Source organism: Artemia sp. Qi Xiang Cuo, chromosome 10, assembly GCF_049724085.1.
Source record: "Artemia sp. Qi Xiang Cuo chromosome 10, ASM4972408v1, whole genome shotgun sequence".
Lineage (NCBI taxonomy): Eukaryota > Metazoa > Arthropoda > Branchiopoda > Anostraca > Artemiidae > Artemia > Artemia sp. Qi Xiang Cuo.
Genome location: NC_142803.1, coordinates 22595811 through 22622509, shown reverse-complemented (window position 1 = coordinate 22622509; position 26699 = coordinate 22595811). Strand labels below are relative to the sequence as shown.

The following is a 26699-nucleotide window of genomic DNA, read 5'->3' as shown; positions in this document are numbered from 1 at the left end:
AGCGGGAACTCGCGACTTTCAGCATATTAAGCAGATCGTTCTTAGCAAACTCTCATTGTTTTTTTTTTAAGGTCCCACAAAATTAAACAAAATATGTATATATATATATATATATATATATATATATATATATATATATATATATATATATATATATATATATATATATATATATATATATATATATATATATATATATATATATATATATATATATATATATATATATATATATATATATATATATATATATATATATATATATATATATATATATATATATATATATATATATATATATATATATATATATATATATATATATATATATATATATATATATATATATATATATATATATATATATATATATATATATATATATATATATATATATATATATATATATATATATATATATATATATATATATATATATATATATATATATATATATATATATATATATATATATATGTGTATATATGCGTATATATATATATATATATATATATATATATATATATATATATATATATATACATATATACATATATATATATATTTGTATATTTATTTAATACTCTTAAATGAGTATATATAATATATATATATATATATATATATATATATATATATATATATATATATATCACAGTATATTATATATTTTGGGCTGTATTATGCTTGCCGAGTGTGTAGCATTGGGCTACTACTACTACTACTACTTCTAACAACTCACCGTAGCACCAAGCCGCCTGAGGCCAACACAGCTACGCACGCTCCTTCTCCATCCCAATCTATGCAAAGCCTCCCTTTTTACGCCCGCCAAGGAAGTTCCCATTTCCTTTAAATCTTTCTTTATGATGTCCTCCCACCCCAGACGAGGACGGCCTGCTTTCCGATTAGCCCTAGACGGTTGGCCGAAAAGAACAATCTTCGGCAATCTGTCATCCTTCATCCGCACAATGACCTTTTTTCATTATAAAGCCACTTCAAACTTTTTTCATTATAGCCCTAGGGAGCAGTATTGAACCACATTTTTCGTATAGCCTATTGTTCAAATTCCTTTAGGTTATTAATCCAGGATAGAGACAGGGATACCAGTGGGAAGCTGTATTACTATATTGTGATTAATATTAATAAGTAAAAACGAAATAAGTTTATAGTGGGTATGTCATAAACTCAAAACTGGTGAATAAGAGGAAAAAGCTAATTTTGACAATTTTGGGAATTGAGCTGAGTAGGAACATGCAAAGATCTAGTTTTTATGAACTTAATGGCTTGATCCCACTTCATATGGGCCAGGGTGGAGTACGATGTGGGTTTAAAAGGCTCGGACTCAAGATGCAAGGATACCTCGAACTTAGGCACATCCTTCAATAGATTTACTAAATAACCTTTGAAAGGATAAGAGAAAATAGGAACCATTTAGAAGCTTGGTTGAGAATATAAAAAAAGACAAACTAAACTTTGAGGGGATTTCTTGGGGGGTAGTCGATGCAAAAACTTTAAACAGGGTGTGAATATTCAATAAGTTGAAAATAACTACGAAACTTAGCCGATGCCGAACCTTTAAACAGGGTGTGATATTCAATAAGTTGAAATGTGTGAAATTCAATAAGTTGAAAAAAGTTACGAAATGTTATGTTTTTATAGCAGATAAATATCGAATGAGCGTCTGGATTCTCAGGCTTTGGGATTAAATTAGCTTGAATATGCTTGCAAAGATTGTATTTCCCTTTTCCAAGGTTTGCATGTAAAAAGTTGAAAATACTATTTTCAAGAGGAAGGTGATAAAATCCTTAAAATGATGAAAAGGAATTGGCAATGTTAGCACTCATTTTATTATGCAGTATTGTCTAAAGAGTATGAGTAACATAGAAGAGTGGGAACTGGCGCTAGTGTAGACAAAAAAAAATACCAATACCATCTAGCGTTTGGCGATTCTTGACATTTTTTTTCAGTACTAATAATAAGAATAATCAATTTAATTTGTGTAGTTGGTAAAATTAGTTCAATAATGAGCGTCTAATCTCAGTTACTGATAGAAAAACGATTGCAAAATTTAAAAATTCCTCCTGAAAAAAAAGTGTAGCAAAACGCTAGATGGCGTTGATGGTGTTTTGACAGCACTAGCGCCAGTATCCGCTTTTATAAGTTATTCATACTCTTTGTTATTTGGACAGAGTACATGGGAAAAGGCTTAACTGACAATTACGTCCTTAATAGAGTGAAACTGAAATTTCAAATTACCTAAAGCCTATCTGTTATTGTTCTTTGATAAGGTTCAATATCTTTACTTTCGTAAACCTATGTATAATTTATTATGATTTTCTGGATAATTGACTAAGCAAATTACTTTTAGCGGTTTGTAATGCCTTACTGTTCTCTTGTTTTCTCTTGTTTTCAAAAAGTCTTGCTGATTTTTTCACCAGTTTTCCTTTACCCCATTGGCTCCAATTTTGCACCCGAACATAAATACGTTTACAATGTGCTCTTAAAAATGTTCATACATAATCAAATTCGAAATTACGCAATGCATGCACATTCTTTATGTGCCATTTCAAAGTAAATTTAGTTTTTAAACTTTGTAATGCTCGATAATTTTGAACCATTGTCCGCTTTAGTATAGTTAATTTGCCTATTATCGGTTATTCAATTTGCTATAAACTTTATACAAACGGTAAAATATTTTAATAATAAATTACATTGGAGAAATATTTATATGAATATACATAATCTTTATAGCCCGCTTTCTAGGGCTGTAATGAGATAAAAGCTTAGATGGTGAGAACACGTTCTTCATAGGTGCTCATATGGGGGGGGGGCAGAGGGGGGCTCCAGCCCCTCCCCCTGGCTGAATGATGCTGCCTTTTATTTCATATTTTTGTTTTGAGATTTCTATTATACAGCATTGGAAATGCCGAATAGACCAGCTAAGCTCCCTCCCCTAAAATTCAGCTTATGGGCGCAAATGCGTTCTGTGGATGAAGTATGGCAGATTGCTAAAGATCGTCCTTGTCGGCCAACCATCTATGGAAAACGGAAACCAGATCTTCCTCGAATGATTTGGAGAATCTCGTTAGGAAAAATTTAAGGGAAATGGGAACCTCTTGGGAGGTTGTAAATAGGAGGCTTTGGATAGATTGGGATGGAGGAGGGGTGTGTGTAGCTGTGTTGGCATCATGCGATTTTGTGGGTCAGTGAGTTAAAAGATTATAGTGCAAGGAAGAATAAAAGGAAAAAACTAAATACACCAATAAAAAGAAACACTTTAGTTATTAGTGGAGAAAAACGTCGTCTATTCAGTATTACTTTTATCACAGACTTCTCACGGATTCTTGACCATTCTTTGACTGGATTCATAATTCCAAATTTTTCAAGACGGGAATTTCGATGCCGCTTAGGAATAAACAACAGAAACTTTGCGTATCTAAAATAACACTTACTAATTTTATGTGTGTCGCTCTCGGCAAGTAGTTGAGCCGCACCGGTGAGGTAAATAACGTGAGGTTGGCACACTGAACAATAAATAGAAGCGAGTGATTTCCCGGAGTATCGCCCCCCATTTGGAACAACAATCCTGTTAGCACGTTTAACGGCGGTGGTTGTGTTCGTCACAGTGGATTTCCTGGTTTTGTGGAGCGGTTCAGAAATCATTAACCCGAGGTATTTCAACTCTGAAACAGCAGGGACTGAATGACTTACAAGGGAAATACTATCGCTCTTAGCCCTGTTGAAAGTTATAAGCTCGCACTTTTCAATGTTAATAAACTCCATTATATACACATATGATAATATATATATATATATATATATATATATATATATATATATATATATATATATATATATATATATATATATATATATATATATACATATATATATATTATACTACTGCTTCTACAATATAGTCGATCAATTAGACCAAATCAATGCTTTTCACTCAAATAAATTTTTTTGGTTTATAACTGTTTTGGTTTATATTGTCAATAACTGTTACACACGCGAGAAGTCAAGTTTGGTTAATGCTAATGAAATAAAACAAAATATGATAAAAATATAATAGTTTAAAAGCAAATTTTGGCTATATATTTGCAAACTAGGGAGGGGGGGGGGGTAAAGCATAGCATATATTAAATACGTTACCTAGCCTAGGTACCTCTTTTACCCCGAACCTCCCCCCCCCCCAAAAAAAAAATGTTTAAATATTGTAAACGCAATGACAAACCACGCTTTACGATCCAATCCTCTATTGACTGATGCCCGTTTGACTAGTTTCCTTTATCATCTATCTTGCGTGTGCAAGATAGATGACAAGTATTGAAATATTTGAATTGAAATTGACAAGTACCTTTTTTCTATTAATGTTTTCTCATTTTTCAGGAAAGCTGTGAATTGTTTTGCACGTTGTACCGGTCATTTAGTCATAACCCGATTGCTGCCTTGTCGTTATGTCTTCTTAGTCAAAACTATGAACATGCCAAGGATCTCGTGATGTATTAGTATCCTTTTGTTTTAAGTATTTTTATTATGTTTTTGTTTTTTAAGTCATTAAATAATCGAATAGCAGGCTTTTACCCAGGAATTAAAGGGAGGAGGGATATTAGTTGTTCACCCCCCCCCCCCTCAAAAACAGGCGTACAAGAGTGCAGAAGAATGAAATGAACCTGGACATTTCTGGCTTGTAAGCTGTGCCTGCCTAAAACGTCGTAGTAATATGCAGTTTTTTTTTTATATTTTGTATGGAGCATGCTTCAAGCCTGAATCTAGTTTTTTTTTTCTAAGGCGAAAATTTTAAAGGTGGTTGTGAGCTATTTAAGGGTCAATGCTAGCAAGTCTAAAAGTAGAGAAAGTTGAAAAAAAATTAATGAATGAGGCATGGTTCAAACCTGAACTTTAATTGTTAAGTAAGAAAATTTGAAAGATATACCTCGAGCGACCTAATTTAAGCAAATCTTAAAATAGCCATAATAATAAAAAAAATTATTGCTTGTTTTGATTGAAATACTTTGTTTAGGTTTAGACCACAATATGTAACATAAAAATGGAACGATTGTTTTTTTTTTTTTTTTTTTTTTTTTTTTTTTTTGTGCCTGATTTGGGACGATGTTACTAAGTAGATTCTAGTATTTACTCATTTATTTAGCCTTAAATATAATAATAAATATAATATTAATGATAATTAAATATAAATATAATAAATATATAATAGTAAATATATTAAATGAAAAATAATAATAAACATAAATGTAATAATTATTCAGTGTCAAATTTCGGAAGTAGTTTTATCTGGCATTTTATTTATTTATTGTAATAAAATATTTATGTTTGAGAAAAAATTCCTGTGAATGCTCGAAGGTAAAATTATATTGACTGTAAAACTCAAAAATCGCCAAAAAATGTGTGCTTATTTTCAAGACTGGCTTTATGTATCTCATTGCACCTTAAATGTAAATAAAATAAGATTAATATCCACGTTATTTATTCCACATTAATTCCACATCAAAATATTTTACATTGATTCCACAATCCACATTTATTATGAAATTGTTTGTAAAATTAAGTTAAAAAATTAAATTGCTGAAATTAAAACTAGTATTAATAAAGAAAAGTCAAGGTAAAACAAAATCAAAATTAATATGTTTCTGTTCTTCGTATAAAATAAGAATTTCCGTTTGGTGTATTCTTCAGTAGACGATTGGTGTTGGTATTTATCAGCATTTCGTGTGAGGTTGTTGACATAACTTTGTTTGGTTTTTTTTAATATTTTTGTTTTTATACCATTCATCGCCATATAATTTTTGCCATATTTTGTTTCCTTGACTTTCTTACCTAGCACAAACTTGGACATAACCTTGGACCTGTTAACAGACATAGATCGCTTGGTACAGCTAATTGAATCGCCAGTTTTTGCATGCAAGTATCTTTTCTTCTTTTTGATTATTACTAATCATTTACGAAACATTGAATTGTCATTTATCTTATTACTGTTCAAATATCAGTACTAACCAGCCGCTAGTTCAAGAATTGTATTTTCAACAGCATTTAATTTTAGCAGTAATACTGTCCGTTGAAGGAAAACTACACGTAATATATGCACCAATAGGTGGGGGCAATTTCCAGCCTGGTAAAAAGAAGCAATAATAAAAGTAACTTCGTAACTTAAGCCAGTGTGTATTTGTCGCCATTTGTCCTTGAAACTATATAAAACTAAACTGTTTTCATTTTGATAAACATATTACTATCTATGAACATTAAGTGCCTTAATTTATTTCACAGCACCTGTTTAATGCAATCACGACTCGCTCTAGCCGAAGGTTAGCGTGCCCGACAAGAAATCCCTTGTCATTGAGGACCGAGGCTCAAGTCCTAGTGTCGCTGGGTATGGAATGGGAGTCAGAGGTGAGGCTCTGTAAGCTTGGCCAGAGTTGACCCAGCTGTACCTGGGTACCTGGGGGAAAAAACAAGGAAAGTCTTAGATATTTTCCCCCACAATGTATCGCACTCCCGACCGAAGGCAGAGAATCAGGAGATCCGTTTTTTTCTTCTTTTTTTTGTCTGACTAAGACACTTCATGTAGAAGGAGTTGCCGTAGAAACTTCGAAAGGAGATAATTCGATTGGAAATCTCACAGTTTTAGTGCTATTTTTCAGAGTCTAAAATGATTGGAAGGAAACCAGCTCCTCCTTCACGCCCTTCATTCCCCCAAACATATATTATCAAAATTTTGAGATGTCATTATTCAGCATAGTTGAAAGGTCCAGTAATCATGTCTTTGGGGATGTCACCCCCCACACACACACACAGCCCTGAGGGCAAGTGCTCCAAGTTATACAATTCGTCCATTATTTATATATACTATATGCCTTTTGAGAAAAATGGGTATGTTTGATTTTTACTTTACAAAATTACGAAGAGCATTCCGGTGAGTCTTTCAAAATATTGAGGGGAGTGTTGAACTAACTGAAAACACGTTATTTCCATACGGGTTGTCAAAAGGGGGTAACTCCAACGGTAGGTAACAAATGGTAGGTAATTTGGAACTTTCAGAAAATGATAAGGGAGATGATCAATTGACCAAAAAGGCAATATTTGCACGGTATTATTACTACTACTTCTACCACTAAAACTACTGCTGCTGTACCGAATACTACAGAAACTGAGGATATTGAAATGCACATCTGAGGAAATGTTGACGGGAAAGTTAAACTAAATAAAAACACAGTATGTACATATAGATTGTCAAAAAGGTGTATCAGCAATATTTTTGGATTGGCTTTTCGTATCAGGATGAAACTTCCAGAGCATCATGAGGGGGATATTCAACTGACCAAAGGCCATATGCTACTGCTGCTACTAGGGTTACTGCTACTACTAATACAAGACCACTATTGCCACTGCTGTTTCTACTACTACCACAACTACTATGATACTAGTACTATTAAGGCTAAGCGTATGAAGCTGAAAATTTTAGAGAATTGACAGGAAATTTGAACTAAATCAAAACACACTATGGGCATGCAGATTGTCAAAAGGGTGTACCTCAAGAATGGACTTGGGTGATAATCTGGAACTTTCAGAGAATGCTTAAAGGAGAAGATTAATTCAACAAATTAGAATATATGCATGCCATTACTAATACCACTACCACTGCTAATTTTACTACTAGCACTACTAATACTACTACTACTAAAATAATTCAAATACTACTTCTAAGGCTAAGAGTATTAAGATGAAAAGGACGTCAAAAGAGCGTATCAGCAATACTTTTGGAACGGCTTACCATATCCGGATGAAACTTCCGGGGCATCATGAGGAGGATATTCAATTGACCAAAAGGTAACATTTACATGCTACTAAGTAATACTGCTGCTTCTACTGTTACTATTCCTACTAATGCAACACTACTACGCCTACTACTTCTCCTACTACTACCATTACTACTATGATATTAGTAATATTAAGGCTAAGCATATGAAGGTGAAAATTTCAGGGAATATTAAGGGGAGATGAGAAGTTTGAACTAAATCAAAACATACTATGTGCTTGCAGATTGTCAAAACGGCGTATTTCGAGAATGGGTTTGAGTACTAAGTTGGAACTTTCCGAGAATGCTTAAAGGGGAAGATCAATTGACCAAAAGGTAATATCGGCACTCAGCTAATACTGCTGCCACTGCTACTTTTAATACTACTACTACTACTGTTACTAATGCTAATACTTCAACTACTGTTTCTATTGTAACTACTTGTAAGGCTAAGAGTATTAAGATGAAAATTAGAGGAAGTGTTTAGGGAAGCTGAACTAAATTAAAACTATGAATATACAGGTTACCAAAATGTCATATCAGCAATGCCATAGCAACACCTAATTGTGTTTAGTTAAATCTTCCAGGGCTTGATGATGGATGCTCAACTTGCCAAGAGGTAATATGTTAATACCACTGCTGCTACTAGTGCTAGTGCTATTACTGCTATTACTGCTAGACCTACAACTAATAGTACTAGTACTAATACTAATACTACAGTGACTACTATTACAACTATGCCTAAAGGTGTGAAAGTACGTTTTTAGGGAATATTGAGGTGGGGGAGTGGGTTGAGCTGAATCAAACACGATGTCTGTATGCAGGTTGTCAAAAAGGCGTATCAGCAACATCTTAGTAACAGTTTGGTATGTGAAGTTGAAACTTCCAGGGCTTGTTGTGTTGGATATTCAACTAACCAAAAGAAAATATTTGCATCCTAATGATACTGCATCTACTACTACTGCTGCTACCGCCACTACTACTAGTGCTACTACTGCTATTACTATTATGACTGCTGCTACTACTACTACTTCTAATAAAGCTTAAAGCTACCACTATTCATTTTACTGCTACTACTATTACTACTAATGGCACTACTACGACTGCTACTAAATCTAAGTGTATTAAGGCGAATATTTTGGGGAATATTGGAACAGTACTTAAATAATTCGAAACACAATGTGTGCATGCATGTTGTCAAGAGGACTTATCAGCGATTCTTCAAGAATGACTTATGCTATGAAGTTGGAGCTTTCAGCGTGTGTTGAGGGGATTGTTGAAGGAAACCAAAGCAGCTATGCGCATACTGCTACTAATGCTACTATTGCTGTTACTCCAGCTAAGGGTATTAATATGAAACTGTCAAGGAATATTTAGTGGGATGTTGAACTAAATCAAAACGAACTAGGAGCATGATGATTGTCAAAAGGGTGAGACAGCAATATCTCAAGAATGGGTTACTTTAGTAAGTTGGACCTTTTAGGGTTGTTTGTGGCGGATTTTTGATTTAACCAGAAGGCACTATGTGTATACTATTAATACTAATACTACGATTGCTGTGACTAATGACGCTAAGTGTATTAAGGTAAAACTCTTAGAATTGTTTAGGAGGTGTTTGAATTGAACTAAAAAAAGCTATATGCATGCATACATATAAGCAATGTCATAGGCAGCACAGCGCTATCATAGAAGCTTTTAAAGGAACTCATTCGATTTGAAATTAAAAGCTTAGTGCCCTTTTAATTTCAAAAGTGATTGGAGGGCACGCAGCCCTCCTCCCAAGTCCAATAATTCTCCAAACATATTCCAATCAAAATTTTGGATATTGATTATGTCGACCCCCCCCCCCCCTCACAGTTATGCAATTTGTCCATTGTGCTTTACAACTAAATTTTGCTTTAAAATTAAATCAAAAGCCATCGTAGATACGCTGTTTGCCAATAAGCCGTCTTAGTAATATCCCAAGACCGACTGAGGGTATTAAGTTGGTACTTTCAGGGCTACTACTATTACTACTTCTGCTCTTACGATTAAACTCTATCTATATTAATTTCTAATAAAACGTTCATTTTGGTTGTCTGTTTGCTCATTCGTCAAAATAAACTAACATTTTAGGGTTTCAATACGCTCATAAAACTCAATAAAAAGAACTCCAGACAGGAATTTTCTATCCAAAATTTCTGTAGAAATCTAATTGATGAATCATGAATGAATTTTTATCTTAAGCAAAAGACAAAGTAAGGACTTTTATTTATATTTCAATTTCCATTACTAAACTACTAAATTAAGGAATTATTGAATTACTGAATCTAGTATCTCTCACTTACTAAATTGAGAAATACTAACTACTAAACTAATTTACTAAATTGAAGTTTTATGGTTTTTGCATCTAGCTTTAACTGACTTAATTTAGTATTTCTGAATTACTAAATTGAGAAATACTAATTACTAAATTAATTTAATAAATTGAAGTTTTATGGGTTTTGCGTCTAGCATTAACTGACTTAACTTTTAGTCTTTACAGGTTTTTCATGACAGAAAATAAATAATAGCTAGTCTTCCAAAAGGTTGAGGGGGGGGGTGTCGTGATAAGTATTGGATGTCAATGTCTTGAGTTGTTTTGCAGTCTCTTGCTAATTTTTTCTTGTTATTGAGAGGGCCTAAAATTCGTCAAAATTAGCCTAAAAATGAGCCTAAATAAAAATTAGCCTAAAAATGAGTCAGTTACGTAATAATAATATATATATATATATATATATATATATATATATATATATATATATATATATATATATATATATATATATATATATATATGTATATATATATATATATATATATATATATATATATATACACACACACACACACACACGTACATGCACGCGCGCGCGCGCGCGCGCGCGCGCGCGCGCGCGCGCGCGCGCGCGCGCGCGCGCGCGCGCGCGCGCGCGCGCAGATATAGATATAGATATATATATATATATATATATATATATGCGCGCGCGCGCGCGCGCGCGCGCGCGCGCGCGCGCGCGCGCGCGCGCGCGCGCGCGCGCGCGCGCGCGCGCGCGCGCGCGCAGCGCGCGCGCGCGCGCGCGCGCGCGCGCGCGCGCGCGCGCGCATCACGTCTTACACCAATCGCAAGTACAAATTCACGGGGTTGGGGGCTTGAACCCCCCCCCCCCATGAAATGTTTGTCTGACTCGCAAAAACGTAACAAAAATGGATATAAACAAATTTTTTTATGCCTTTCTTGAGGGTTTGTATGCTTTCTTTAGGATAGATCAAGTTAGGTTAGGTTAAGTTAGGTTAGGTTAGGTTAGCCTACGTACGCACGCGTACGTAGGCTAACCTAACCTAACTTAACCTAACCTAACTTGATCTATCCTAACCTTACCATACTCGCCGGAAAATCCCCCCATTTCGACTTTGTACCATGCTTTAGTTAGGTTAGGTTGGCTTATCATGAGCGCTCATGATAAGTTAACCTAACCTGACTTAAACATGGAGAAATGTTTACTAGATAACCTAACCTAACTTAGCTAACCTAACCTATCTTAGCTAACCTAACCTAACCAAACACCAACCCAGACATGTAAACAAATAGATTCAGACATAGAAACGAAAAATATTATTTCTAAGAGAACTTTGTGTGTGTGTTCAGTAAAAGTATGTTACTATTAAGGTAAGATGTCATTACTTGGATGAGACTGTCTGTTAGTGTTGAGCAAAACTTGCTACTTCTCATAGAAAATTTGTTATCACAATAAAAAAATGTTAATTCTAAGAAAAGATTTTATATCTTTGGTAGAAAATTTGATAGTTCGAACAGAAAAATTGTTATCACTGAGGAAAAATATTATTTCTAAGAGAAATGTGTGTGTGTTCAGTAAAAGTATGTTAGTATTAAGGTAAAATATCATTACTTTGATGAGAATGTTTGTTAGTGTTAAGCAAAACTTGCTACTTCTAACAGAAAAGTTGTTATCACAATAAAAAAATGTTACTTCTAAGAAAAAATTTGGTATCTTTGGTAGAAAACTTGCTAGTTCGAACAGAAAAAGCGTTATCACTGACGAAAAATATTATGTCTACGAGAAATTTGTGTGTGTTCAGTAAAAGTATGTTAGTATTGAAGTAAAATATCGTTACTTTGATGAGAATGTTGTTTTGTGTTAAGCAAAACTTGCTACTTCTGACAGAAAAGTTGTTATCACAGTCAAAAAATGTTACTTCTATGAAAAAATTTGGTATCTTTGGTAGAAAACTTGCTAGTTCGAACAGAAGGTAAAATATCATTACATTGATGAGAATGTTTGTTAGAGTTAAGCAAAAATTGCTACTTCTGACAGAAAAGTTGTTATCACAATCAAAAAATGTTACTTCTAAGAAAAAATTTGGTATCTTTGGTAGAAAACTTGCTAGTTCGAACAGAAAAAGTGTTACCACTGATGAAAAACATTATTTCTAAGAAAAATTTGTGTGTGTTCAGTAAAACTATGTTAGTATTGAGGGTAAAATATCATTACTTTGATGAGAATGTTTGTTAGTGTTAAGCAAAACTTGCTACTTCTGATAGAAAAGTTGTTATCACAATCAAAAAATGTTACTTCTACGAAAATATTTGGTATCGTTGACAGAAAACTTGCTATTTCGAACAGAAAAAGTGTTATCACTGACGAAAAACATTATTTCTAAGAGAAATTTGTGTGTGTTCAGTATAAGTATGTTAGTATTATGATAAAATATCATTACTTTGATGAGAATGTTTGTTAGTGTTAAGCAAAACTTGCTACTTCTGACCGAAAAGTGGTTATCACAATCATAAAAATGTTACTTCTAAGAAAAAATTTGGTATCTTTGGTGGAAAACTTGCTAGTTCGAACACAAAAAGTGTTATCACTGACGAAAAATATTATTTCTAAGAGAAATTTGTGTGTGTTCAGTATAAGTATGTTAGTATTATGATAAAATATCATTACTTTGATGAGAATGTTTGTTAGTGTTAAGCAAAACTTGCTACTTCTGACAGAAAAGTTGTTATCACAATCATAAAAATGTTACTTCTAAGAAAAAATTTGGTATCTTTGGTAGAAAACTTGCTAGTTCGAACATAAAAAGTGTTATCACTGACGAAAAATATTATTTCTAAGAGAACTTTGTGTGTGTTCAGTAAAAGTATGTTACTATTAAGGTAAAATATCGTTACTTTGATGAGAAGGTTTGTTAGTGTTAAGCAAAACTTGCTACTTCTGATAGAAAAGTTCTTATCACAATAAAAAAATGTTACTTCTAAGAAAAAATTTGGTATCTTTGACAGAAAACTTGCTAGTTCGAACAGAAAAAGTGTTATCACTGACGAAAAATATTATTTCTAAGAGAAATTTGTGTGTGTTCAGTAAAAGTATGTTAGTATTATGGTAAAATATCATTAATTTGATGAGAATGTTTGTTAGTGTTAAGCAAAACTTGCTACTTCTGACCGAAAAGTTGTTATCACAATCATAAAAATGTTACTTCTAAGAAAAAATTTGGTATCTTTGGAAGAAAACTTGCTTGTTCAAACAGAAAAAGTGTTATCACTGATGAAAAATATTATTTCTAAGAGAAATTTGTGTGTGTTCAGTAAAAGTATGTTAGTATTAAAGTAAAATATCGTTACTTTGATGAGAAGGTTTGTTAGTGTTAAGCAAAACTTGCTACTTCTGACAGAAAAGTTGTTATCACAAATCAAAAAATGTTACTTCTACGATAAAATTTGGTATCTTTGGTAGAAAACTTGCTAGTTCGAACAGAAAAAGTGTTATCCCTGATAAAAAATATTATTTCTAAGAGAACTTTGTGTGTGTTCAGTAAAAGTACGTTAGTATTATGGTAAAATATCGTTACTTTGATGAGAAGGTTCGTTAGTGCTAAGCAAAACTTGCTACTTCTGACATAAAAGTTGTTATCACAATCAAAAATGTTACTTCTACGAATAAATTTGGTATCTTCGACAGAAAACTTGCTAGTTCGAACAGAAAAAGTGTTATCACTGACGAAAAATATTATTTCTAAGAGAACTTTGTGTGTGTTCAGTAAAAGTTTGTTAGTATTAAGGTAAAATGTCGTTACTTTAATGAGAAGGTTTGTTAGAGTTCAGCAAAACTTGCTACTTCTGACAGAAAAGTTGTTATCACAATCAAAAAATGTTACTTCTACGAAAAAATTTGGTATCTTTGACAGAAAATTTGCTAGTTCGAACAGAAAAAGTGTTATCACTGACGAAAAATATTATTTCTAAGAGAAATTTATGTGTGTTCAGTAAAAGTATGTTAGTATTAAGGTAAAATATCGTTACTTTGATGAGAATGTTTGTTAGTGTTAAGCAAAACTTGCTACTTCTGACAGAAAAGTTGTTATCACAATCAAAAATTGTTACTTCTAAGAAAAAATTTGGTATCTTTGAAAGAAAACTTGCTACTTCGATCAGAAAATGTGTTATCGCTGACGAAAAGTGTTATCTCTAAGAGAAATTTGTGTGTGTTCAGTAAACATTTAATAAAAAGCCTTTTGAAAGTATTGCATGGTGATGGGATATTCAAAAAGCCATAATGTAAAGTTGTGGGTGAAAAGGATGAGTACTTCAAGTTGTAAAATTGGCTTAGGAGGGACATTACGTAAAGAACTTGTTCTGAAATAATATAAAAAAGCCTTTTGAAAAGTACTGCTTGGCGTTGGGGTATTCAAAAATTCGTAAGGTAAAGTTGTGGTGAAAAGGATGAGTATATCAACTTGTAAAATTGGCTTAGGAGGGAATATTAAGAAAGGAACTTGTTCTGAAAAGATATAATAACGCCTTTTGAAATGTGGGGGGCCCTTCTATGTCTCAAGTGCACATAAAAAGCATTAATAAATGGGTGGGGGGGCCTTTGGGCTGTTGGGGGCTCGGGTGTCCTTTGAGGTGCATTGGGGGACCGGGGGGCCTTTGGGGGCCTGGGGACCTTTGGGGATCGGGGGGTTCCTTCGGGGTTGGGTTATGAGCGTCGGGGTCCTTTGGGGTTGGGCTAGGGGACCTCAAAACGTTGTTCAAATGGAACTTGTATATTATAACGACCACAGAGTTTCACTCGTGTGTTCTCTGACATGCTGAATCTGAAAGTGTGATTTCAGAGAAATTCTTTAATCTTTTAGAGTTAACTTATCATTTAGGGTTCTCTAACGCGCTGAACCTGAAATTGTGTTCCCTGACATGCTGAACCTGAAAGTGTGTTCCCAGACATGACTAATCTGAAAGTGTGATTTCAGAAAAATTCTTTAACCTTTTAGGATTAACTTACCTTTATAGTGGTGAGTATTTAGGGTTCTCCAACATGCTGAATCTGAAAGTGTGTTCCCTGACATGACTAATCTGAAAGTGTGATTTCAGAAAAATTCTTTAACCTTTTAGGATTAACTTACCTTTATAGTGGTGAGTATTTAGGGTTCTCCAACATGCTGAACTTGAAAGTGTGTTCCATGTCATGTTGAATCTGAATTTCTTTAAAAAAAAACTGTGCACTCTTAAGGAAAAATGCAAGAATAAATGGTCCTATTTTTACCTATTTTACCATAAAAATTAAGGATAAATGTTCCTATTTTTACCATGGAGGGGTCCCTAAATGAGGACCATGTAATGATAAATGGGGTAAAAGATGCATGAGTTCTTTCCTATAGGTGGGATTGCTCCTGTAATCAAATGTTTTTCCAGATAAATTGAGCCTAATTTTAGTACCCTCCCTAAACCTATGTCATTGCATTCTATCCTTCTATATCAAACTTAAAAACCTTAGTTTTCACACCTCGCAACAATAAAAGAAACTTTTTCAAAGAAAGGTATAGAATTAAATAATTTATTCTCCCTATAATAAGCTATAGTAAGGCTAGAAAGGCTTTAAATATAATAGAAAAAGAATAAATCCGAGTTTAATAGGCAGAGAATAATAGGTCTCGTTTCCCCCAACCTTAGCCCTTTCATAATGATAAGAAAAGTACCTAAAACTAGAATTTTTGGAGAATTAGGTGAATTTCTTAAAAAAAAAATGTGCACTCTTAAGGAAAATAAAAACCTTAGTTTTCACACCTCGCAACAATAAAAGAAACTTTTTTCAAAGAAAGGTATAGAATTAAATAATTTATTCTCCCTATAATAAGCTATAGTAAGGCTAGAAAGGCTTTAAATATAATAGAAAAAGAATAAATCCGAGTTTAATAGGCATAGAATAATAGGTCTCGTTTCCCCCAACCTTAGCCCTTTCATAATGATAAGAAAAGTACCTAAAACTAGAATTTTTGGAGAATTAGGTGAATTTCTTAAAAAACTGTGCACTCTTAAGGAAAATAAAAACCTTAGTTTTCACACCTCGCAACAATAAAAGAAACTTTTTTCAAAGAAAAGTATAGAATTAAATAATTTATTCTCCCTATAATAATCTTTAGTAAGGCTAGAAAAGTTATAAATCTGATAGAAAAAGAATAAATTTGAGTTTAGTAGACAGAGAATAATAGGTCTCTTTCCACCAGACTAAGCACTTTCTTAATGATAATAAAAGTACATAAAACTGCAATATTTGGAGAATTATGTGAATTTCTTAAAAAAAACTGTGCACTCTTAAGGAAAAATGCAAGAACAAATGGTCCTATTTATATCTATTTTACCATAAAAATTAAGGATAAATATTTCTATTTTTACCATGGAGGGGTCCCTAAATGAGGACCATGTAATGATAAATGGGGTAAAATATACATGAGTTCTTTCCTATGGGTGGGTTTGCTCCTATAATCTAATTTTTTTCCAGATAAATTGTGTCTAATTTTTGTACCCTCCCTAAATTTAAGTCATTGCATCCTACCCTTCTATATCAAACTTAAAAACCTTAGTTTTGACACCTCGCAACAATAAAAGAAACTTTTTCAAAGAAAGGTATAGAATTAAATAATTTATTCTCCCTATAATAAGCTATAGTAAGGCTAGAAATGCTTTAAATTTACTAGAAAAAGAATAAATCTGAGTTTAATAGGTAGAGAATAATTAGTCTCGTTTCCCCCAACCTAAGCTCTTTCATAATGATAAGAAAAGTACCTAAAACTAAAATTTTCAGTTGTAAAGAGTGAGGTATTGACTTGGGGGAGAACCCCCTCATATACGTAATAATTTCTGTTCGTTTTAAGTTCTAATGTTGCTTCTTACTTTCAGTTAAAAAAAATTTTTTTTTTTTATTTAATTTCTGATTGTTTTTTAAATAATACTGGGAAATCCAGCGCCCCCTTCATAGAAATGTCCCTTACCCCAAAGAAACATCCTCCACGGAAAGATCCTTCCGAGTAACCCCCTCCTCCACCCCCCCCCCACCAGAAAAAAATCCTTCCTGAAAATGTATGTATACTTACCAATAACCAATACAATATTTAGGCAATTGGCAAAGTTCATATCTTGCAGCCCTTCCCCTGGGAACTTTGGGGGATTAAGTCATCCTAAAAGACATACTTATTAGATTTTCGACTACGCTGAACAAAATGGCTATCTCAAAATTTTTATCGGGTGACTTTGAGAAAAAATGAGCGTGGGAGGGGGCCTAGTTGCCCTCCATTTTATTTGGTCACTTAAAAAGGGCACTAGAACTTTTAATTTCCGTTAGAAGGAGCCCTCCCGCAATATTCTAGGATCGCTAGTTTGATACAATCACCCCTGGGGAAAAAAATAAATAAACACGTACCTGTAATCTTTCTTCTGGCAAAAAATGCAAAATTCCACATTTTTGTAGATAGGAGCTTGAAACCTCTACTGTAGGGTTCTATGATGCGCTGAATATGATGGTGGTATTTTTATTAAGGTTCTATGACTTTTAGGGGGTCTTTCCCACTTTTTTTGAAAATCAGCCAAATTTTCTCAGGCGCGTAACTTATATATATTCGAAATTAGCATTAAAATCTGATTCTTTTGATGTATCTATTGTTATCAAAATTCCGTTTTCTACAGTTTCGGTTACCATTGAGCCGGGTTGCTCCTTACTTACAGTTCGTTACCACGAACTGTTTGATTAAATAACCAAATGACTTCACTAGCTAGCTTTTTGAGCCGATTTTCAAAGGTTTCTTTTAAATTAAAAGGTTCTCCTTCAAAATACAAATCTCAGAGCATCACACTTGTTTCAATGCTTTCAATAAAATTCATACTTTCCTTAGAAATTATCTAAAAACATCGACCAAAATAAACCTAAATAAAAAAAGATGAGGTAGAACTTTTTTCTTTTTTTTTTTTGTCATAACAGTGAAGAAATCCTATGAATTTAGTCAGTTATACTCGTTTTTGATTCTGCGCTTAGGATTTTAATTCAACGTTGAAAGAGAATAAATAAAAAGAAAATAACAAAAACTGTATTTTTAAATAAACAAAAACGGTAGAGTACACATTTAAATAGTGATCCAAGACTTGCATCTAAATAAAGCTACTCTGCCGATATATGCGGATACAAACTAATTTGGAAAAACTATGTATGGGGCAAACGCACAATATTCTTGGAATTTAATTCTACCGTAATCTTTTATTTAATAAGCTTTTATAACCTTTTATTTAATAACACATGAATAATGATCTTTTATTTAATAATGTATCATAGATTGACGACAGCGGATAACTTTATTAAAATGTGAATTTGGGCGACGCGAATTCTTTTAAATCCGCTCTATTTCACATATTAGTCGTCCTAGCCGAATGGTTGGTTGGCTGGATTTGAGATCATTTGTCCGAAGGGCGAGGGTTTGATTCCTGGTGTGGCTAGTTATTTTGTTTGAGACGGGGGTTAGTGGTGGGACTCAGTAAGCTCAGCCAGAATTGACCCAGCTCTAAATGGATACATGAAGAAATCTGGAGAAGGTAAGCAGGAAGGGTGTGCGAAAGCACAGGATGGCTGGCCCTCAACCCCCCCCCCCCCCCTCCATTGCACTTCCTGGCTGGTGGGCTTTGAAACGGAGATCGGTACCGCCGGTTTGGACTTTAAGGGTCTTGTACCGCAACATTTACCTCTTTTTTTGATCGTTGAAAATAGTCAAATCAGCTAGATAATAGCAAAAATACGACGAAAAATTATTTCAGGACCAACACAACCCCGAAATTGGGTACGAAACGCGTATGAGCGTGTAAAGATACTGCCAGCTTCCGGATTACAGGAGTTGTTTACACTTCTATTCATTTTTAGGATTCAAAAGGGTATAAACCTCCCGTGTTTTGATGGCCTAGGAAACCTCAGGTCTTTCATCCATGATTGTAACATAAGGTCATCTGTAGATTAATTTTTTGCTGGCTAATATGGCCTAGTTGATTTTTTCTCTGCTTCGAAGGGGGATCAGAAGTTGGAACCATCTTGATCAAAATATAAAAAATATAGGTGATATTTATTTATTTAAGATAGTAATTAAGGGATGCTTTTTAGTAAGTATGAATTTTGTGTTGTTTTTTTTTTTAAGATATTGGTAAATATTTATGGCTCCGGGGGTGATGATTATGATTATGAATATGATACTAAATTTAATGAAAATGTTAAGGTGTAAGGTTTGTGGTGCTGTTTGGGGACTGTGATATAGATAGGTTGCTTTTTTTGTTTTTTTCTTATTGTTTTGTTATGTTAGTGTGTTTTTGCCACCCCCTTGGAAAAGTTTCTACTTCTTGGGGTGGCCGCTAAACTGATGTTAAATTGTTTGTTTGTTTAGAATAAATCTCTCTCTTGAAATGTAACAATTAAAGTATTCTCATTATACCTGTGTTTTTCCTTTTTATGCGTCATCTATCTATTTCTTTCATTTCTGCTATATTGTCTCTCGTTTTGCTTTGATATAACTATGTCTTTTACTCTTCTGCGTGTACGCTTTTTCTTCCGCTACATCTTTTTTTCACGCTCGATTTTGTTCGTTTATTTCTTCCTCTTTTCTGCTAAAATCATGTTAAAGATTTGAAGGTTCAGTTGTACCTCTTCCTAAAATGAACGTATAATTGGGCAATTCTGCTATTATATTTTTCTTTGACGAGGGACTTAAGTTCTTTTTTTTTGGAATTTCTAGGTCATTAATGATTGTCGTCGGTTTCCTTTTCTTCAGACAAAAAATTATTTTTTCTTTAACAGAGATAGGAAGAATTCGGAAGTTAATCATCAGAAATATACAGAATGCTTTTTTGTGGGGGAATTGGATGTCAATAGGCTTCGAAGGATATTGGTGGCAACAGATAAATTCCAATAAAGGGATAGAGTTATTAAAAAAAGGATCGCCAGTGATGTGAATTCCTGGGACAACTGCAGACACAAATTTGAGGATTAATTTACTAAATCTCTTTAGATGTTATAGTTGTTTTTTTTTATCTTTTAAGCGAGAAAAATGTGAGTCCTTTTCCCAAGAAGTTCGAAGATAATTCTGTTTATCTTGTTCTTTTCCACTCGAAAAATAAAATATTTTCTTTTCTTTAATAGGCATAGGGAGAATTTAGTCATCCCTTTGAAAAGTACATAATGCTTTTTTAGAGGAATGGAATGTCAATAGGCTCGAAGGATGTATAGTAGCACGAATAAATTTGAATAAAAATGAATGTAGTTTTTTTTTTAAATCCGTGGATAGGACGTTGTGTGACATTTTCAGACGCGGATTTGGTTTCTTCGAGAAATTTATTTGGATAAAGATTTTCCCTGGTATGTTTTCTTTTCTTATTTCCAAATTTCTTCGAATTTCCGAATTTCTTATTTTCTTATTTCCGAGACTGACACGAGTTCTTTTTCTTGGGGGTTTTCAGTTCAATTATTTCTATGTCCGATTCCTTTTTTTTCTAGAAGAAAAACAAATCCTCTTAGTTTCACAATTCATTTTTCAAATGAATAAATGGCTGTTGATTTTAGCTTCAGTGATTTTTCAAACGAAATTTTGAGAGAGAGGAAGAGACATATAGAAAGTAAGATGGAGAGAGATAGAGAGAGATTCGTGTTTGGTGTACATATTGGCAGAATCAGTAAAAACAAAGTGACAGGCTTCCTGATGAGTGTGAGATGGTTCGTACATACTATTTTTTGAGACAAGGCCGTTCTGAGCCGAGTTTGAAAATCCAATGTAAGGAAATATATTATTTTTTCTTGGAAAATTTGGAAGTATATAAACAAAGACTATTCTAATAAGACAGTGCAGTGGAAATTAAATTCTAAGAAAAGGCAATATTGACTATTTAGCGTAGCTCTTCAGTGCTAAATTGGTATAATAGCTGGAGAACATTAAGTAACTTACAAATGAAAAGGTTGGATCGTTTAGTGTGTGAGTCGTACTAGCCGTGGGGCTAGCGCTGGATTTGTAATCCAATAGCTCTAAGGACAGGAGTTCGAGTCCTGATGTTGCTGATTATTTGATATTTGGTTTGGAGCGGGTGTCAGCGGCGTGACTCTATAAGCTCAGCCAGAGTCGACCCAGCTCCAAATGAGTACATGGAGAAATCTGGGGGAAACGCGGGAAGCGTCGTTTGATTCGCCCTCAACCACGTATATCGCTCCCGGCCGAAGGAAAAGAATCTGGATATCGGTACCTGTGCTACTCGGACCATAGTCTGCATTTAGGATATCAGCTTAGATAAAAATGAATATCGAGCTTCGGATTCCAGTATTGAAGGCATAAATGCTAAGACAAAAATAAATATGAAGAAAACGGAGTGGTTTTTCTAAAAAAAATTTGTGAATGTGAATTTGTGGGATGTCTACAAATAGCCTACAGATTTTTTTTTTTTTTTTTTTTTTTTTTTTTTTTTTTTTGCTAAACCTATTTTAATACAGATCTTCAAACCAGCATTAAAAATTAACTGATTTGTCTGATTTATTAAACAAAAAGAAACATAAAAAAAATAATTGAACGAAAGATTCAGTATTTGAACTTATCAATTTTTTCTCCTGGGTACTGACCTCGAATGATTTGACTAGAAAATCTTTTCTTATGAATTGCAAGTTTTGACCTTACAACTACATGGTATTTACAATGTCTAGGCGTCTGGAACCTCCCTAGTTGAAACTAACCTCTACGGATTAATTATGACGATAAATCTAAGTTGGTCCCCAAAAAAAGTTTATGGATGTCATTTAATTATATTAATTTTAAAAACGAAATTTTTCTGAGGAAAGTAAAGAATGAAGTTGAAACTGAAAAAGACCAAAAATTATTACTTCATAGCCTATCTAACATATATCAATAAAATTAGTGCAAATAAATCAACTGGTGATATTTCCCTGTGTTTTGAAGGATTAAATAAAACTAGCGCTTTACTGAAAACACAAAACAATATAGGATTTTTGGTTCAATAAAAGTAAACCATTTAAGGATACTTTTAACAGTATAAAAATAAAGCATTTTAGGATTGTTGCTTTTTTTTCGTTTAATTTGGCATCACTTCTGCACAATGAGCTCAGTCCAATGATTGACTGTCGTTTTGATTTGAAAAGGACACTTTATGACTATTTTTTAGACAAGTTTGAAGTGAACCAATCTTGGTAGTATTAGGACTACAGACCTGCTTTAGAATTTATATCACAACTTAAAATTCTCCATTGTATAGAGAGAAATAACCGTATTTGCAGAGTTCATACTATGGTTTATTTGTTCTTCATTTCGAGTAAGACTAGATGAGACCAAGTTGTTGCCTGATGAATCAATCCAATTATTTTGATGGTGTTTAATGACTTTGCACTTATTAGATAATATTTATTTTTATGCCTAAGTTTTTAAGATAATTATAATTGTGTACTGAAAGTTACTGATATCACAGCTCGTGTAAGACTGTGACAGACGTTATAGACTAGTTTGTTGTTGTGAGGCTACGTACTAACTTTTGACTCCCAAATCAATATTCTTGTTTTTCATACTTGGCTTTTGTGTTTTCAGTCAAGGGCTAGTTTTCTGTAATCCTACAAGCATAGGGAAATATCACCAGTTGATTTATTTGCACTAGTTTTATCGATATATATTAGAGAGGCTGTGAAGTAATAATTTTGTTCATTTTAAGTTTCAACTTCGCTCTTTACTTCCCTCAGAAAAAATTAGTTTTTTTTAAACTAATCTATGCCAGTTTTTTATCTTAATTTAAATTAGAAGCAACACTGCAATCACCATTTTTGCCGGGGGAAGGCAGGCCGGTTATATACGGAACAATTATTTACGTTCTTTTAAATTTTAGTGTTATCCTTATTTTCAGCTGAAAAACTTTTTTTTTCTAATTTAATCTCTGATTGTTTTTCAAATAATTCAGACAGATTTATCTTATTATTCGTGTACGGAGTTTGAATGAGCTATTAGGCATCTCTCTGGTAACCCGCTAGCCCTGAAGAAAAAGAAAACAACAAAAAGAAAAAAACGGAAGACTAATCAGTACCGATGCAAAAAAGTGATTTTCCTTGTTGTTCAAGATATTGGACTATAATTTCCCTCTGTAAAGCTTTCGACCATGCTGATTCCAATGGTACACTTTTCATTTTAATCTGAGGTCATTTTCGAAGGGTTTCAGGCTTTTTTCGGAATCACCATAAATTTGTTTTCGTAATAAACTTCGACTGAAATGACTTGAGAAAAAGCTATTTTTTTCACGCTTCACGGCTTTTACTTTTAGAGGCGGTCCCTAAGTATATAGCCGGTCTCCACTGAGGGGCTTTTTAGTGTAGACGCAACGTTGGTAGCTGGCAAGCTAAATTCAAATATTTTATTTTCAACCAAATGATAAGGCTACAGCGCTTTCCATCGTCTCTACTTGGTGTAAGTTCAACAACGTATCGCTTGTATCCCTTAGAAGTGCTATTCTGTATTTTGTTTCAATTTTATATAAAGCTGTTGCATGTAAATGAGAGCAGCGAAAGGGATTAACGACCTTTGTCACTGGAGTCCGAAATTTGGCTTTTAGCTGATGTCCTTCCAGAAGAAGGCAGATAGAGATCAGTTTGCATAGTATATTTGAAGTAATTCTAAGTTTGATCCCATTTGCTTTCCCCTTAGTAGTTTTTCATGTTCATAACCTGTCCTGTTCCTTATTCAGGAGTTTCGATGTCGTGGCAAATCTTATCGCTCATCAAGTATAATACTCTCTAAAGAATCTTTGGATCTGCAGCCTTGATGCGTGTAAAGATTGCAATTTTCATGGAAATAATTTTTTCTGGATCAAATGTGTAATATAGTAAAGATAGTTTTTGTTTTATATTTTTCCATGAAATTGAGTGTATATATTGTTTTATTTTTTCAGTAACTTCATATTGAAGTGAGACCTGCAAAGTGGGGAAGGCAAATTTTTGAAGGAATGGCTGTCAAAAGAGGATCCCACTGGTCAATCCTATGAATATTGGTGTACTGAAGTACTCATTGAGGCTCCTGCATTCTCCTGCTGCTTGTGTATCTATACATTGAGCTGCTCAAAAGGCATACAAGCCCTGGAGCAGCACGCTATAACAGAAGGTCATCAGTAAAACATGCGCAATAAGCAAAATTCTTTGCAGCTACGGATGGCAGTAGCTTCTCACTATAATGCTAGTGGGGACTCTTTGCGTTCTAACTCTCATTTACTCTCCTTTTGTTTGAATGACAACACTTTGAAAGCTGAACTTCTCTGGGCGCTGAAAACGGTCTCGTCGAATCTTTATGCTATGTCTTATGATGGTATCGTAACTACTTCAAAGCTATGATTTGGAATAGGATGCCCAAGCTCTTGGAGCTGATAAGCTTGCATACATCATAACCGAAGCTTTGTTGCCTCACTTTAGGGGGATTATCTTGGATGATCTAAATGGCGATCTAAATCCTACTACGTTATTGAGTTTGATGAGACGGCAAACGAAGCTACTAAGAAAGAACTTCAGGTTCGGGTCAGATTCTGGTCTGAGAAAGTGAACAGGGTTGTCAGATTTCACTTAGCTACCTATTTCATTGGTCATGCAAAAGCGGAAGATTTAAAACGTGAGCTTGGGATTGCAATTGATGAAGTTAATTTAAGCCTCAAAAGTCGTCTTGTGATGGGGAGTGACAGACATTTCGTTAATAAAAAATTTGGCGCGTGATGAACAGTGAAGAAGGTCAAATAACTGGTGATCAAAGCAACGGATTGTTAGATATTGGGACATGCAGGATCCATGTTGTCCATAATGCTTTCCGAAAAGTACTAGAAGCTATTGTTATCTATATTGTCACAGTCATTCATAAGCAGTTGACAAGTGAAAATCTTGCTATATTCCGCTGTGCGCTGGCGTCATGGCAGTTTTCTGGGATGGATTACTGAACTATATTTCGCAATGCATTGACAGTTGACAGTGAGATTGAAATTGATAAGAAAGATGTATGCGTTGTGGCTTGCGATTTTTACAAAAAAAGATCGATTTTGAACTCGAGAAAATTTTTAGCTAAAGCTGGTGGTCAGCTAAATGCCCATAAAGACGGTACAAAGTAAGAACTAATTTGTGAGCTATACGACTGCTATGTCGTTTTTCGAGAAAAGGATATTAGAGACGAGACAGTGTTCTTCATTTATGCTCCTTCGGAGGTCCCCGAAGCAAGTTGTAAGGAGGTCCCCGAAGCAGATTAGTTGCGCCGGCTGCTAAAAATCGAGCGCAAGTTGGAAGAAGCGTTGACCATAATATTTGAAACGCCAACGAACTCACCCGTGAAAGGTGCTGCAGGTGCGAACAAGGAGATAGCGAACGTTTCTGAGAAAATACTTCTCTCCGTTGTTGTGGCTAATCCACCTGAAGTGTCAAGTCTCTCGGAAAAAATGCAGTTGATTGAGAAGTGTGGCATTAGCGATACTAATGTTTGTATCAAATCATCAAAAATTCGTTGGCTGATCAAAGTTTCCGACCGTATTTCGGTTGAAAACATTGCAAAAAAACCTGAAAAGTGATACTGTGACAACGAAATTGACCGAGCCCGTCTTCATCGGTGTTGTGAAAGGGATACCTAGTTGTGTAGCAGAAAAGGACTTAAAAACTGCGTGACCAGAGCTATCCGCATCGAAAGCTCGTCAACTTTCAAAATGTATTTTCCGACAGGAAGTGCCCTTTTCTCTGCAATCCGACATGGTATTCAGATCGAGTATGATTTCTTTCGGACAGAGAAATTCCTGTTTATTCCGAAACGCTGCTACAATTGCCAATACTATGGACGAGTACCTTCCCAATGAAAAATGCGGCAAAGTGTGCTAGATGTTCTGGAGGACATACCTCCAGTCGGGAGCAACCGTGTTCTGATCCTATGAAATGTGTAAATTGTGGAAGTAAGAGGCATCCCTTCTTATAGCATCAAGTGTAAAATATTAAACAAAATTTAAAAATTTCCTGGCTGACTCACCAACCCATCCGTTGTTACCCTTGTTGAAAGTTTTCTTATGCATAGTGTACGAAGAGCAGTCTTCTTGTTATCAAATTGATTTCATTATTTATGGTGAAAATAAGTTTTTAGTGCTGAAGTTCCTTTTTTCTTTTTATATAGTACTCCGTCATTCCCCTTTTTGTATACGGGTAAGAAATACATTATTGTTATTATTATTATTATTGCGGACGATTTTTCACAGTTTGTAAGCGCAGTGTACTACTTCCTTCCGGGCTGGCCGACTAGATTAGACGGCTTTTGAAAGATGCAACAATAAATGAATGTAACAACTGTAGGGTTTATAAAGCGCGTGCCCACCAGATGGCTTACACTTGGCCCAACTTCGCGAAGGATTCTCTTGGAATGGAAATCATTGATTGAGTACTTTCTGAAGTTTGTCCCTAAGAAAAACGAAAGAGTTATGAATTCGAACTTGCATCTTTGGATTGCAAAGCTGCTTAAGAGTCCAACCATGAAGTTGTAGTTGTAGTTTGCAGTTGCAGAGTTGCAG

The 26699-nt window shown here is 34.1% G+C and overlaps 1 protein-coding gene across 1 annotated transcript in view; it reads left to right on the top strand.

Moving 5' to 3' along the window:
• Positions 1-26699, top strand: part of LOC148947590 (protein VAC14 homolog) — a 242508-nt gene that overhangs the window by 199784 nt on the left and 16025 nt on the right. Inside the window, exons 9-10 of the mRNA XM_089095944.1 lie at positions 4393-4511; positions 5846-5925. Coding sequence (XP_088952070.1) covers positions 4393-4511; positions 5846-5925 — 199 coding nt within the window. The remainder of the gene's footprint in view (positions 1-4392; positions 4512-5845; positions 5926-26699) is intronic.